General features: G+C 55.0%; 1 protein-coding gene and 1 long non-coding RNA gene across 2 annotated transcripts in view; both read left to right on the top strand.

Annotated features, from left to right (window-relative positions):
* The first annotated feature begins 13,639 nt into the window (after window positions 1–13,639).
* PURA (purine rich element binding protein A) lies at window positions 13,640–14,620 on the top strand. Its single transcript, XM_027888600.1, has one exon. The coding sequence runs from the start codon at window positions 13,655–13,657 to the stop codon at window positions 14,603–14,605; it is 951 nt and encodes a 316-aa protein (XP_027744401.1). The 5' UTR covers window positions 13,640–13,654; the 3' UTR covers window positions 14,606–14,620.
* Window positions 14,621–14,733: 113 nt separating this feature from the next.
* LOC114059771 overlaps window positions 14,734–14,848 on the top strand; it is a 19,487-nt gene continuing 19,372 nt past the window's right edge. The window contains exon 1 of the long non-coding RNA XR_003571733.1: window positions 14,734–14,839. This is a non-coding gene — a long non-coding RNA (uncharacterized LOC114059771). The remainder of the gene's footprint in view (window positions 14,840–14,848) is intronic.

Raw genomic sequence — 14,848 nt, 5'->3', positions numbered from 1 at the left:
TCAGTTTGAGACTCCAGCCTGGACATTGATTAACCACAGCATCATGGAATGGTTTGGGTTGGAAGATACCTGAAATATCATCTAATTCCATGGCCCACTGCCATGGGCAGGGACAGCTTGCACTACACCAGGCTGTTGAAAGGATCATGGTCAAATAAGCCATATCTTGGCAGTCCTTCCAGGTAGATAAGGACTGGGATGGAGAGCGACCTCCAAAATCATCTATTCCACTGGGCCTATCTGAGGCTCCAATGAGCAGCATGGCTGCACCAAAGGAAACCAAGACCCATCTCAGAAGCCCTCCACCAGCAGCACTGCCATGGCATGTCTGTCAGCTTCCTCCTGTCCCACTGTGTTCCCACATCTCCTGCCTGTTAACAGCACTTCCCAGACCCCTGCCAGCAGGGGAAAGCAGAACTGAGGGAATGCAGCTGCAGGGCTGCCTGTCCAGAAAGAAACCATCATGGCATGGAGACCTGATCCAGCTACCCCTCCTTCCCCAAGCTGGGGGAGCATCAACCCACTGTCATTCTGGGAGATGCTCAGCAGTCCAAAGAAAAGTTGGGCACATTTCCTGTGGGGAGACAAACCGGTAATTTACAAGATGGATGAAACTCATCCCAAAAATTCTTTTATCTCTTGGCACATTGTGATCAAAGGGAAGAAAAATCAAGAGCAGGTGGTTCCATTGGCCTGGCAGATAAGCTATTAGGGTTCCCTCCAGTCCCTTTGTGACATATTCACCCAGCCTCCAGGAAGGAAAAAAAAAAAAGCCACTCATCCCTCAAGGAAATGTGTGCCTCTTTTATTTGCTGCCCTCCCCGAGAAACTCATTCACTCCTTGTCCACCCACACGAGCAGGAATGATGAATGAAAACAAACCACAAACAATTCAGCCTTCCCTTTTTTCCTCCCAGCCTTCCAGTCAGATGTTCCAGTCCATGCCTTAGCACCCAGGTTTTTGCCCACTGATCATTCTGGTGGTGTGCCTGTGGGTCCCTGGCTCGCCATGCCGCTCACACGCTCCGTTCCTTGGATACAGGCGGCTGCATCCGACACATTCGTCAGCAGCTCCAGCTCTGGGAGGGCTTCACACCCCTGGGGGTGGAGGAGATGGGGGGAGCCTGGCTCTGCAGGGCACCCCTGCCCACCCTGCCTGGGGCCAGGGGATTCCTCTGGTGACACTGGCAGAGGTGGACACCGGCAGAGAGCTGGTGATCAGCGGGGCAGCACTTCTTGCCCCCCAGAAGGACAGTGCTGGCCAGGCACTGCGATGTGTCACCAGGAAGGTGACACCCGGGTGCCAAACGGCACCGGCAGGGGCAATGCATCTTCAGCTCCTGGGCACTGCAGCCCCCAGTGAGAGACCCCTCCAACTCTGAGACTCCTCCCAGGACTGGGATTCTCTGCCAGCTGCTCTGATGTTTCTCTCTCTTCCCTTCTCTCCACACAACCTCCTTACACCCCCCTGTGTATTGAAGGACTATTGCAGGTATGTCTGTGCACCTCCGAATTCCCTCCGTAGATAAAGTCCCCTCCCATTTTTGCCTGGTTTGTGTATTTTGATGTAAAAATATGCTGAGTGGGTGTGCAACTTATTAAATGTGTAGGAAACACAGGGAAGGAGGACTTGAGGTTCCACCACAGTAGAGAGGCTCCTTGTCTGGCTTTGCCCTTGATTCCCTATTTAAATATGATCCGCCACTGTTTAGGTAAGACACCTTCTCCAAATGACTTCTGAGATCCAGGAGACCATTTCTGCAGCAACAAGTTACTGCTTGCAGGCAGCCCATGGCTGGGAAATGCCCTTGATATTACAGAAGTGGTAACTTGCTTAATGGACTCAAATAAATAGGAAAGCCCAGGAGCTCATGTGGCAGCATCTGAGCCACGTACTGAGAGGTGCAGAGACCTTAGGGCAAGGCTAAATATAGGTCTCACAAACCAGAACAACAGAACTTTTAGTGAGAAGATAATCAAGCCCTGGAGGAAAGTGCACAATGTGAAGCTTAGATTTAAAATGAATGTGAAATGAGTTGGTGGATTAGGGACCAGTTCCTTATGGAAAAGTTTTCACGTCAGAAAAATCACTTGATGAAATGCACTTTTTAATTAGCAGTTTCAGCAAGGAGCCAGAGGGACTGAAGGGGTGCTGAAGCCTCATCCCTCACATCGTCACCTTACCCTTTGCAAGGAGAACTGGGCTCAGGAGCGGGGTGGGCTGTCCCAGGCTGGAGAGGAGCCCTGCTTGTTCCCCTTGTGGCTCCCCGTGAGCACAGACTTTGTCAGGGACATCCCAAAGACAACACCCAGAGCAGCAAGTGCTGAATCCTGGCAGGAAATCCACAGCCTGGGCACGGGCACAGAACAAATGCCAGTGGTTCCCTGCACACCGGTCCCTCTTGCTCTGCCTGCTGGAGGCCAGGCTGGAGCCACCTGGGACTGTCCAAACCAGCTTTCAGGGAGCAAGGTCCTGAATGCAGCATCCCTGCTGCAGTGCCCAGGAAGGGAGGTTGGATCCTACCCATCAGGGCACACCATGGCACTGCCATGTCCTCAACCCAGCTCTCCCATCTCCTTCAGCCAGCTGAAGGGATGCAAATTAAAAAAACAATGACCACGTTGTTTTTCCTTCTCCTCCCTCTCTCTTTCCTCGCTTCATATCACACTGTAATCCTGTGCTTTGCAATTAAATTGTGTCTTTATGTCTCCTTTTCTCAATGAGTTAATGAAAATGATTTTTGCTCCAAGGTGGAGCAGGAAAGTCGCACTCTGTGCTGAGATTGAGAGCAAGATGCAGGGCCCAGGAGGCACAAAAGCTCCTGCCACCCTGAGGAGTGATGGGTTGAATTGGGTTTCTGAGCCCCTCCAAGCATCTGAGCCTCAAGTTTCAATTTTCAGCTCCATTTTCAGCTCCCTCTTCCTCCTTGCAAAGTCTGTGCAACAGCAGTGGGAGGTTACAAATGGAGCACGGCAGCTCATCTGCTGCATCTCGCTCGTGTGATCCGTGGGCACGCACGTGCGTGTGCCGGATCCTCCCTCCGCAGGCACTCCCGAGACTTTCCCAGCGTATCCGCGGAGCGGTGGCCGCGCGTCTTTCCCGGTCTGCAGCTCCCTCCTCAGCCCTTTGCTGTGCACGTCCCGGCTGGAGCTGAGGGCACAGGCAGAGCACCACGTGCGTCTGCACCGAGATTAACCCCGCAGAGCCGGGGACAACCATTTGTGTTTCCTCAGCCAGAACTCATCGCCTGGGAAGGCTGCCAGGCCAGCCCTGCCAAGACAGAGGCTTCAGTGGGAGGCTCTGCTTGCTGCAGGAGTGGTGGGGCACGGACATCACCACCACTTACCTGCCCCAGGGGATGCTGTTCCTGCCCCTCTGCCCCTTTGGAAGTGCTGGATCACACATACACGCCCGCTCGGTTTAGGGAACGAGAGGAGGGATGATGGGAGGTGATCTCATTTAGTCAGTTCGAGGTCAGTTTAGGGATGAGTTAATGGTGGCCAAAAGTTACCTGGAGGGCACGTACAAAGGCAACAGAGCCAAAGTCTCCTTGGTGGGGCATAACACAGGGCAGCAGCCCTGCAGTGCAGCTTGGGATGCTGAGGGCGGACATCCAGATGATCTTACCTTTCCTGGGAGGTGGTGGATCCCTAGGAGAGCACACAGCATGGGAGAAGGGGATCTTCACTGTTGGGGTTCACCGAGGTTAAGCCCAGTGAGGCCATGGCCATCCTGACCTAAAGCTGCTAACAGTCATGGTGCAAGAACTGGCCAGGACCGTTCCAGGGCTCCCATCAGACTACCCCTTCTAGGATCCCGAGACTCTGGGATATATGAGCTCTAGCCAGTCTGGCATGGCTCTTTCTGAGCTCCCAGTTAGGGGGAAAATGCTGGCTTCCTGTGACTCAACATGGAGCACTTAATCCATGCCTGTTCCCCTTCCAGGAGTCACCACTTCTTCATGCAGGGAAGCAGTGGGGACAAGAGTGAGGGTCCCAGAGCCACTTCAGAGAAGGGATCCTGCACATCTCTCCTGCTTCCCCACGCTGGGTATGGTCAGAGAGCCAGCAGGAGCCGTGGCTCTGACCTGGGGAAGAGCAGTCTCTGCCAAGTGCCCTGCCAAGCCTGTTCCTCAGGAACACTCTCTGGGCAGGGTGAGAGGAGGGGTCTAGAGGTGTGAAGGGGTCTCTCCAGTTTCAGTGGGAAATGCCTGACAGCAAAAAGCTTGATGAAATAGCTGTTTTAGTAAAGCAGAGTAAAAAGAGTAATATCAAGTGCAGTAAGTTTTGTGCCCCTTCAGATGCAGGACACCCTGTGTTCCTACAGCATCAGACGGACCCACGATGGATTTTCCCGCAGCACCACACATATTTCTCCCCTGGAAAGAAGTTCTTCCCTTTTGGTCCCTCGAGCTGCTATATATCCTTTTGTTCTATCTTACTAAAGCAGCTGTTTTATGATGCCATTTGCAGAACTAACCCCCTCTCTCCCACACTGGCCCTCCAGTGTGGAACAAGGATTGCCTCACACATGCCAGAGCTCCTTCCCAGCCCCCAGCACTGCTTTCAGCAGAACAGGGGTCTGTAGCTGCTGTTCTGGCTGCAAGACTGTCCTAAAACTCTCTGGCAAAGCCAGTTTGCTAATGGTCCTGTTCTGTAAACAGTTTCCTTTCTCTAACACAACCCTGGTGCTCCACACGCCGCAGCCTCCTTCCAGCTCCATCCAGACCTTGAGGGACCCGAGCACTGTGTCTCCCCACCTCACCCACATGGTATTTGCTGAGCAGCTGTAAAACAATTAATTGAATTTAATTATTGAGAGGATGTTCGTGTTTCCTGAATGTTTACAAACCACGCTATCTCAATCGCACCAGGGCTGGTCTATAATTCTCTTTTTAATGAGCTCCCATAATATTCCTGGAAGCAATATCCTCAAACTAGACTCTCTGCCTAGGCACACTGTGAGAGGTTTAAAGCACCCTGATGGATCCACGGAGCAGCCTGGCCACAGGGCACTGTTCACGTGGGCAAATATAACCTGAGGAAGCCTCTGCAAAGCAAGCAGGGAGAGAGTCAGCAGCTCTGGCATGAGCCCTGCAAGGGGGGAATTCACTGTTGATGCTCAGAGGCTGGTCCACACTCCAAGCTAGGACTGCCTGCCTGCTCTGACAAGGCAGGAATCTGGTGGTTCCCCTCTCTGGAAAGGGAAGACCAGGAATCAGAGAGAGAGGGTAACTCCCTCTGGTGTTTTGAAGCAACAAGCCTGGGAGACGGGAGGAGATCCTACTCCCCAGGGCAAGGGAGATGGTCTCCCTTCCTGCCAGCATCACCTTCAAGCTTGTCAACTCCTCTCTGCACCCAACACTGGCCCAAAGTCACCCAGCAGCCACCCACAGCTGTGCTCCTCAGCCAGAGGACACACAATCCCCTGGCTCCCCTCTGACAGTGCCCCAATCGCCAGACCAGGTACCCAGGTGCCTCCAGTTGCTGCTCCCTGGAGCTCCAGGAAAACAAACAACTGCTCGTTCCCCTCTTCCTGGCAGCCAATTTGCTGCTCAGACAGCTCTGCCCTTCAACCTGCCCCCGGGAAAACCACTTGGGTTCCCAACCTCGGGGTGGGACCTGAGGAAGGCAGAAGGTTCCCCCTGGTCCTCATGGGTCCCTGGTCCTCCCCCCAAGGCATGCAGACCCTTACCAAGGGGCAGAGGAAATGACACAAGAGGCTCTACAAGAGCTTCCAGGGCATGTTTTTGTCCATTTATTTTAGAACTGGGGGGTGTGGGGAAAAGGAAGTGTTTAAACTAAGCTCCAGTGCCTCTGCTCTCCTCCAGGTAGGTATTTTTCTATTCCTGGGTTTATGTAGCATCCTTTTCAATGACTGCTTTGGGTATCAGCTGTGCCTGCAGGGCTGCATTCACTCACACACACCTATGCCCCCAGGATCCCAAAGGCAGGCCCTGAGCCTCTGCAGTGAGCTTACACTGCTGGAACAAGCCTTGCATACATCCATTAGCCTTGTGGCTGCAGTTTACCACCACAGGGACGAAGGAGTCAAAACCTTTAGCAGTAACATCACTGGGTGGGTGCAGGGTGCAGGGGGACCGTTGTCTGGATGCAGTAACAGGGACATCAGCTCCTCACAACCCAGTAATGGACCTGAGCCCTCGTCTGTTCTACATGGCCCAGTCTGCCCAGGTGGAGTTTAATCTTTGTTGTGTGAGTTTTGGGGAAGTTTTCCTTTCAGAGCCAGGAAATCCCACAGAGGATGGGGACGGGGAGCCAGGACTGTGTGTGCTGGTTGTGGCTGGGATGGAGTTAGTTTTCTTCACAGTAGCAGGGATGGGGCTGTGCTTTGGGTTTGTGCTGAAAACATGGGTGATAACATAGAGATGTTTTTGTTATTGCTGAGCAGGGCTTACACAGAGCCAAGGCCTTTTCTGCTTGTCTGCTTCAGTGAGCAGGTTGGGGGTGCACAAGGAGCTGGGAGGGATCATAGCCAGGACAACTGACCCCCCAAAACCCAAGGGATATCCCAGACCATACACTGTCGTGCTCAGCATACAAAGTGGGGAACATTTGGGGTGATGATATTTGTCCTCCCAAGTCACTGTTACACATGATGGAGCCCTGCTGGGCCCAGCTGGATGGCTGAACACCTGCCTGCTCATGGGAAGTGGGGAATGGATTCCTTGTTTTACTTTACTTGTGCGTGCAGCTTTTGCTTTCCCTATTAAACTGCCTTTCTCTCAGCCCCTGGTTTTTCTCACTTTTACCCTTGCAGTTCTCTCCCCCATCCCATCAGAGGGGAGTGGATGAGCAGCTGGTGGTGCTGAGCTGCCCTCTGGGTTAAACCACGGCACTGTGACACCCTGGCCACAGCCAGCCCACCCCCGAGTTGAGGACTCACCACGTCCTCTCAGGGTGGCAACAGTCAGGTTGGCATCTTGAGAGAGAAACTTCTCTTTTGAGGGGGGGAAAAAAAAAAAAGCCAAGGCAGCCTTTTTTTGGATGCAAAACTGTGATTTGTTCTAAATCTCATTTTCAAACTGCAATTTGTTCTGTATCTCCCTTCTCATCCTCACATGTCTGGGTGGTTTTTGGGCCAAGGGGGAGGTAGTCAGCCCATTTCACCCCAGCTCTGTGAGCGACCTTGCTCCCTGTGAAGAGGGTTGCGTTCACTGAGGGATTCGAGAAGGCCAGGACAGACAGTTACTGCCCAGCTCTCCTGCAGTACCTGAGAAATCCCTAAGTCTCCTGCCTCCTGCAGTACCCTGATAAATCCCTGAAGGAGTATTTTGGCTGGTACTTGGAGAGGAAAGACACCAGGTGAGGGATGCTGAGAGGATATGTCTCTAGCAGCAGATCTGGACAATGCCACCAGCACTGGGACCCCGGATGAGGGTCTTTATTGGCAGCTTTCTTCCACAGCTGCAGAGTGTACGAGCACACCTTTGAAAAGCAAGGAGGGATGGAAGTTGGGAGGCTGCCCTGCCTCAGCTTTGGACCCCCAGGGGTTCCAATCTCTACTTCTCTACCAGCTGGAGTGTGGCATCGCACTGGGAAACGTGCTGGATAGGAGCTGGGAGATGCAGTTTCCCAGCAGGGAAACGGGAAGCAGCATGTGGAGACAGCAGGAAGAGACTCCTGATCAGGAAACATCCCACCACTTGGGACAAAGTGGAAGGGCTGGGAAGTGCCAGAAAGACTCACTGCAGTGATGGTGCCTGAAATGTTCACTGGAGAGCCATGGAACAAAGGTCAAAGACAAAGGACAAAGGACAAAGGACAAAGGTCACTATCTCAGCATTCCTAGTGGGTGAGGCAGCCCCATGGGGAGCTTGGCCACAGGTAACCCATGGGGCACCAGAGGTGCTTTGGGCTGACATCTGAGTACCATCCTGAGTTCACAGGGAGAAAGGATGGGTGGGAGGATGCGTTTGCGTGGCTCTCAGCAGGTTGACTGAAGGCTGCAGAAGGCTATTTGGTCACAGAGGACATATGAAGGACATTTCCAAAGACTGTAAAAGATCAAGTCCATGCATTGAGAAATGCCAACACCCTCACACGATTTTTAAGGAAAGGGAGTTTAAAGTATTCTGGGAAAGAATCGCAGTCTTCAAGAAGCTGCATCAAGGAGGGACTGGAGTCTTGACCTCGAAAACAGAAGTAACAAAGGGCCAGAAAGCTCCCCTGGCTGGAGGAGGTGTGGGGGTTTGTCTGCCCCAAGGCACACTCATACCTGGAGTCTCTGGTGCCAAGACTCCTCTCCACATGGTGTGGAGAGCACTGCCTGGTCCCATCCCATTCTCTTCTGGGAGCCTGCACTGGCTGGATTGCTCTTGGACATACCAGTGACCCCACTTGGTGTGATCCAACAGCTTTTGCAAACTAATAGCAGGATAAATCAGGTATTCTGGCACAGGAGTGGGATGCACCTGTATCAGACAGGGCTGGGAATCCCAGAAGGCTGCAGAGAATGCCTGCCAGTGCTTTATTAGGCACACTTCCCAAAAATACACTTTGGGGGCATGGATTTACAGCCCACAACCCCCAGCGTGTCCATAAGCCCAGAAAGAAAAGCAAGACCAGAGAGGATGTGAGCTGCCTTGCTGTACCTGTAGGACCTGGGGTCATGGCTGTAGGAACATCCCCACAGGACCATCCTGGCACGGCTCTGGAGACTCCAGCAAGGCAGCGTGAGAACCACAGGAATCAAACAGCAAAAAGGCAGGAGTGCTGCCATCCTAATAAAAGGACGAGCCAGCTGGTCACCAGGAACCAGAGCAGCTGTCCCACTGAGCCAGCTATGCCCATTTTCCTGGACACCCATGGGGCTGGAGCATGGGTGGGGCAGGGGAAGAGGGAAAAGCAGCAAGAGACCCAGCCAGGCATCACACCACTTTGACTAGAGGCAAAGAAGCCAGCTGGATACTGGGAGACACAGGCAGTCACACAGGGGTGACACAGCCTTGGCTAACTGCTGCACATAACACTGGGCTCTACTCCTCACTCCCCCTTAGGAGGCAAAGAGCGAAAAGCCCGGGTTTTATAAATTCTTCTCACTGAAAACCAGCAGGATTAGAACTTGGTGGCCATCGATTGCCGGTTTTCAACAGAACAGCATCCAGGATTAGGTGGGGAGTTGGAGAACCCTGCTTCCCTCTAACGTCCCTGGGAACAAAGAACTGGGGAGGATCCTCCCTCTCTGCAGGTGATGGCACTGCAGACTCCTCCCTGGTCAGAAGGAGAAAGAACCAACGAGGGGGAAGCCATTTCACTGGGAAAAGAGTAATGGGGAGACTTGCAGGCCAGTCAAGCGAGAAGAGAAACCACGCTGGAACCGGGACAAGTCATCATGAAAACAATCCCAAACTTAATTCTCTTGGATGGGACTTCACGTAGTGCTCAGAAGAATTACCACTTTATCTTTGCAGACACAAGAAGCAAGAACTTGTTCTGCCATTGTGCAGTCACCAATTACATTTTTTTCTCTTTTTTTTTTTTTTTTTTTAAGAGTGAGCAAAAGAGGCATCTTTACAGCTCACCATGGAAACTGCTGTTGTGGACAAGGAATGGCTGGAGCGTCCTCGGGATGTCACTCTCTAGCAGGTGGCCAGAAAGACACCGACCCTACACCCAGGGTCAGTCTGGATCCAGCTGTGCCCCACTCTGGAACAGCTGGAATCCAGGCTCCCTGGCAGGGGGACCCCTCGAGCGCTCGATCCTCCAGGATCCCTGTAGAGGAATCCCTGCCTCGGTGCTCACCCAAAACAGACCATCAAAGGAACCAGAGTTGTTTTTTTGGAGAGAAGCGGTTCCAACTGGAGGGCTGCAGTTATCCGTGGCCAAGCTTTCCCATTGTTATTTTACAGTTGCTTGATGTTCTGAAAGATATTTAGAAAAATGACTTTAACTGTCCTGTGCCAAACTGGGTGAGGGTGAAAAAAAAAAAAAGGAAATTTGGCAGAGATGTTATTCATTCAGCATGTAGCTTGGATGACATCCAGTGACTAACACAGGAGTTTTAACTGATCTGGGAGACTAAAAACCATTCACAAATAATTTGATTTAGGGTCACTGTGATTTCTTTTTATAAATAATTTTCATTGAGAAGTATTTTTTTAATTAGGATCGACAGATCCTAATAGCAGCTCTATTGTGTGCGCCGCTCATCGTTCCCGTCTTCCTAAATGACTTACACATGTTGTGCGCTGGTTTTCTTGTTCCCTGCACACGATGGGGCTTGTTCACGGGGTAAGCAACCCCTCACGACAGTGGGTGAGCCGTGCTGAACTCCCCACTCCAAAGGCACAGCTCTGAGGGGGACCCACATGGAAAGCAAAGGCAGCTTTCACCATCCTGTTACACGCTCCGCTTCAGGAGCTGGTCGAAGCCTTTGCGCAGCTTCAGACATCCCCCCGCAGCTGTAACTTTGCTCTGGCTCTGAGAGATGGCAACAGCCACTTTGCTTTGAGTGCTTTAGTGCTCCAAGTCCCATCACGGTGCAGGAAGCTCTCTGGACCAGAACACGCTCCCTCTTTTCCGTGGCGGGAACGCTGGACAGGGATGGGACCGAGGCAAATATCTGACACAATGTGGCAAAAAGGCTAAACCCAGCTGCCTCCTAATCCAGCAAATCACCCAACTCAGCCTGAACAGATCTGGGAAGACTGCAGGAGAATTCGGACAGAAGAATGACTCGGCGACTCGAATGAATCTTTCTTGGCAACATCCTCCGTGTGTGACAGCCTTTTCTTTGACTTGCACAATAACAGTTGCAGCCCAGCCACTTCGGTTACTAATCTTATCTGTTGTTTGAATGGCTCTTTGCTTCCCTCCTGTTGATTATAAATGTTTGTACAAGTTCTTGGAGTCAGCAGAGTTGTTGTTTCATAGCTGAATAACAGGCTTGGGCTCCAAACTTGGGGATGCTCACTGTAATGATCAGATATGTTCTTAAAAGCCCACTGAATTGGACTTCAAAACAAAAGGCCCATTGATCTTCAGCCTGAAATCCCAGCCACAACTCTGAAAAACATTTTCCCTTGTCTTTCTGAGGAGCTGAAACTGCTGCGATAAACGACGACTATAACAGTCAAAGAAAGGAGGATTCATTTTATGAGAGGAAACTCCCAAAAGTTGATCTTATTTAGGCTATCAGAACAGGGCTGAAGGGGATATAATTGCTACTTAGAGACATGTGGAAGGGGAGAAAACATGAGAAAATCTTGTGAAATCACCAAGCCGAGAGTTGTGTGACTGGGGATGAAAAGATTTCTGATTTTCAGAGCAGAGGTCTGGGATGGGTTTCAGCAGAAGCCACAGAAGCAGCCCAGGGTGCAGCCTGATAACCATATGGGAGGCACTGATATGACTGCAACAGGCAGCATGTGACACAGGAGCTCCCTGCAAAATCCCATCCAGGCTTTGGCCATCAGTCCCTGGACAAGGCATGAAGAGCTCCCATTGAAACTGGGGAAAAACCCCACCTTTTTTTGCTTTGTTTTCTTTACTTAAATAGCCAAATGATGTGATGTATTCAAGCCAAACTCAGTCTCAAAACCAGAGCATCAAGTAGTTGCTGTGGCTTCCAACACAGAATGGTGCTGGGCAAGCAGAGTCTCATCAGCACAGTCCTACCAAAGCACAAATGTTGGCACGTTGCTCCTGGGATTGCTGATGTCCACCTGGAGCACATCCACCCTCAAAACAGTAGCACTGGCCTGTGATGGGATTAAAAAATAACCTCTGCTGCTGGCCGGCATCGTCAGCACCAGTGATTCCCACTCCACCCCCCTCAGAGACAGATCAGCCACACGCTTCCAGGGCTTCCACCAAACACAATTCCTTAGCAATTATGCATTTCCCAGCTCTACCACATGGATAAAGCAGTGGTTTATCCATAAAGATACCTGGTGGCATTAGCAAGATAGGTCTCAGTTAAGGCTGTTTAATGCTGTTTGCCTTCAGGATAAAAAGAGCAAATCAAGGCAAAGGGGTTGCCAGAGCTCCAGTCCGCAGCCTGCCATGGATGCAGTGAGATGATTCCAGCCTGGACACGCAGTTCCTACACCAAGGACCCCTCCAGAGAGTTTGGGAGGGCTGGAAATCAAAGGCAGCATCTGTGCATCCCAAGCACTCAAGGCTTTCCCGCAGCCGAGAGCTCAGCCAGCTCCAAAATATTCTTTCTGTGGGAATAGGAAATTGTTTCCCTATTTAATTTTTTAATTACCCACTGAGTCTCTATCACCAAGGTTTTAACTACAGCCAAGGGGCAGGCTGGAGGTTCCTCCCATGATATCTGAGCATCCTCTAAGCCTCAGTTCAATCCCTGTCTCCTCAATAAGGCATATGAGTGCCAAACATATCCTGTGGACCACCCCAAAATTCACCTCATTCATTGTGTAACACTTGCAGGCTCTTTAGGATGCTTGAGATAGATCAGTGCCCTCCACAGAGGGCAGCGGTCCTGAAGCAGCAGGCAGGGAAGTTACTTTTACCCCAAGCAATCCTGACACTTTGCTTGCTGACCTGCAGGAGAAACCATCCTTACTTGGGCTAGAGCTCGCTTGAGATGGGGGTTTGGGAACAAGGACTATAAGCTAAAGCATCTCCTCCAAAACCCACCTCCAGACCTCTGAAACCCACCTCCAAACCTTCAAAACCCACCCTCAAACCTCCAAAGTCCACCTCCAAAACCTGCCTCCAGACCTTTAAAGTCCACCTCCAAACCTCCAAACCCCATCTCCATATCCCCGCTACGCGGGATGGGGGGGATGCTCGATGTGTGTGCCCGTCCTTCCGCAATCCCCATTACGCTGCGCTCCGGGGGGGATTCCCTTTACCCCGCTCCGCTCCGAAGCCCTCCCTATAAATTAACTCCACTACCAACTTCCCGAACAAACACGCATCCCACCCGCGGAGCCCGGTAATCCCACCGGGGCGGAGGGTCGGACGGTTCCCTCCGAGGAGCACGACCCGGTGGGGTCGGGAAGGCGGCAGTGGGGTCGGGAAGGCGGCGGTGCCGCGGGATCGGGGTCGGGAAGGCGGCGGTGGGGTCGGGAAGGCGGCAGTGCCGCGGGATCGGGGTCGGGAAGGCGGCGGTGGGGTCGGGAAGGCGGCGGTGCCGCGGGATCGGGTCGGGAAGGCGGCGGTGGGGTCGGGAAGGCGGCAGTGCCGCGGGATCGGGGTCGGGAAGGCGGCGGTGGGGTCGGGAAGGCGGCGGTGCCGCGGGATCGGGATCGGGATCGGGGTCGGGACCGCGATCGGAGTCGGGGCGGCGCGGCGCGGCAGCTGCAGTACCCGCGGCGGCCGCAGGGCGGCGCTGGGCGCTGCCGGCGCTCACCGGGGCGGCCGGCGGCGGGGGCCGCTCTCTGCCGCCTTCCCGCGCCCTCTCCTCGCTCCGGCAGATCTCGCGAGAGCGCGGCCGGCTGGTGGCCGCGGGGGCTGTTGCAGCAGCGGCGGCGGCGGCGGCGGCGGCGGCGGGAGGAGGAGGAGGAGGAGGAGGAGGAGGCGGCGGCGGCGGCGGCCGGGGGCGGCCGAGGCGGCGGCGGCGGCAGGAGGCGGCGGCGGCGGCGGCGGGGGGCGGCCGCGCCGGGGCGAGCAGCGGCGGGCGAGGCCCGAGCGGCGGCGGCGGCGGAGCGGCGGCGGCATCATGGCGGACAGAGACAGCGGCAGCGAGCAGGGCGGCGGCGGCGGGGGCGCGGCGGGCGCCGGGGGGCCGGGCGCGGGCGGCGGCGGCCCGGGCGGCGGCGGCGGCGGAGGGGGCCCGGGCGGCGGGCTGCAGCACGAGACGCAGGAGCTGGCCTCCAAGCGGGTGGACATCCAGAACAAGCGCTTCTACCTGGACGTGAAGCAGAACGCCAAGGGCCGCTTCCTCAAGATCGCCGAGGTGGGCGCGGGCGGCAACAAGAGCCGCCTGACCCTCTCCATGTCGGTGGCCGTCGAGTTCCGCGACTACCTGGGCGACTTCATCGAGCACTACGCGCAGCTGGGGCCCAGCCAGCCCCCCGAGCTGGCGCAGGCGGCCGACGAGCCCCGGCGGGCGCTGAAGAGCGAGTTCCTGGTGCGGGAGAACCGCAAGTACTACATGGATCTGAAGGAGAACCAGCGCGGGCGCTTCCTGCGCGTCCGCCAGACCGTGAACCGCGGCCCGGGGCTGGGCTCCACGCAGGGCCAGACCATCGCGCTGCCCGCGCAGGGCCTCATCGAGTTCCGCGACGCCCTGGCCAAGCTCATCGACGACTACGGCGTGGAGGAGGAGCCGGCCGAGCTGCCCGAGGGCACCTCCTTGACTGTGGACAACAAGCGCTTCTTCTTCGACGTGGGCTCCAACAAGTACGGCGTGTTCATGCGGGTGAGCGAGGTGAAGCCCACCTACCGCAACTCCATCACCGTCCCTTACAAGGTCTGGGCCAAGTTCGGCCACACCTTCTGCAAGTACTCGGACGAGATGAAGAAGATCCAGGAGAAGCAGCGGGACAAGCGCGCCGCCGCCGCCGCCTCCGCCCCCGCCGCGGGCGCCGAGCCGCCCCCCGAGGCCGAGGCGGCCGCCGCCGGGCCGCCCGGCGCGCTGCTGCAGGCCGAGGAGCCCGAGGAGGACTGACCGCCCGCCCCCCGGGACGCGGACTGGCCCCGCCGCCGGCGGGAGGGGCGGGCGGGCGGCGGCGGGGCGCGGGGGCGGCGGCCCGGAGCCCCCCCCCGAGCCCCCGGCCCGGAGCCCCCCCGGCCGCGCCGCCCGCCCGGCGCCCCCCCCGCCGCCCGGCAGCAGCAGCAGCAGCGCCTCAGACCCGCCACCCCATCGCTGGATGTTCCTCCACTTTACCCACCGTATCAAACAGTAAGCAGC

Source organism: Empidonax traillii, unplaced genomic scaffold (genome assembly GCF_003031625.1).
Source record: "Empidonax traillii isolate 1590-97213 ecotype Southwest subspecies unplaced genomic scaffold, ASM303162v1 scaffold242:size1152717, whole genome shotgun sequence".
Classification (NCBI taxonomy): domain Eukaryota; kingdom Metazoa; phylum Chordata; class Aves; order Passeriformes; family Tyrannidae; genus Empidonax; species Empidonax traillii.
The sequence above is the reverse complement of the archived record's forward strand: the minus strand, read 5'-3'. Positions and strand labels throughout refer to the sequence as shown.

Excerpts from the sequence above, each read along its gene's own strand:
- PURA (XM_027888600.1), top strand. The coding sequence starts at position 13,655 with ATGGCGGACAGAGACAGCGGCAGCGAGCAGGGCGGCGGCGGCGGGGGC.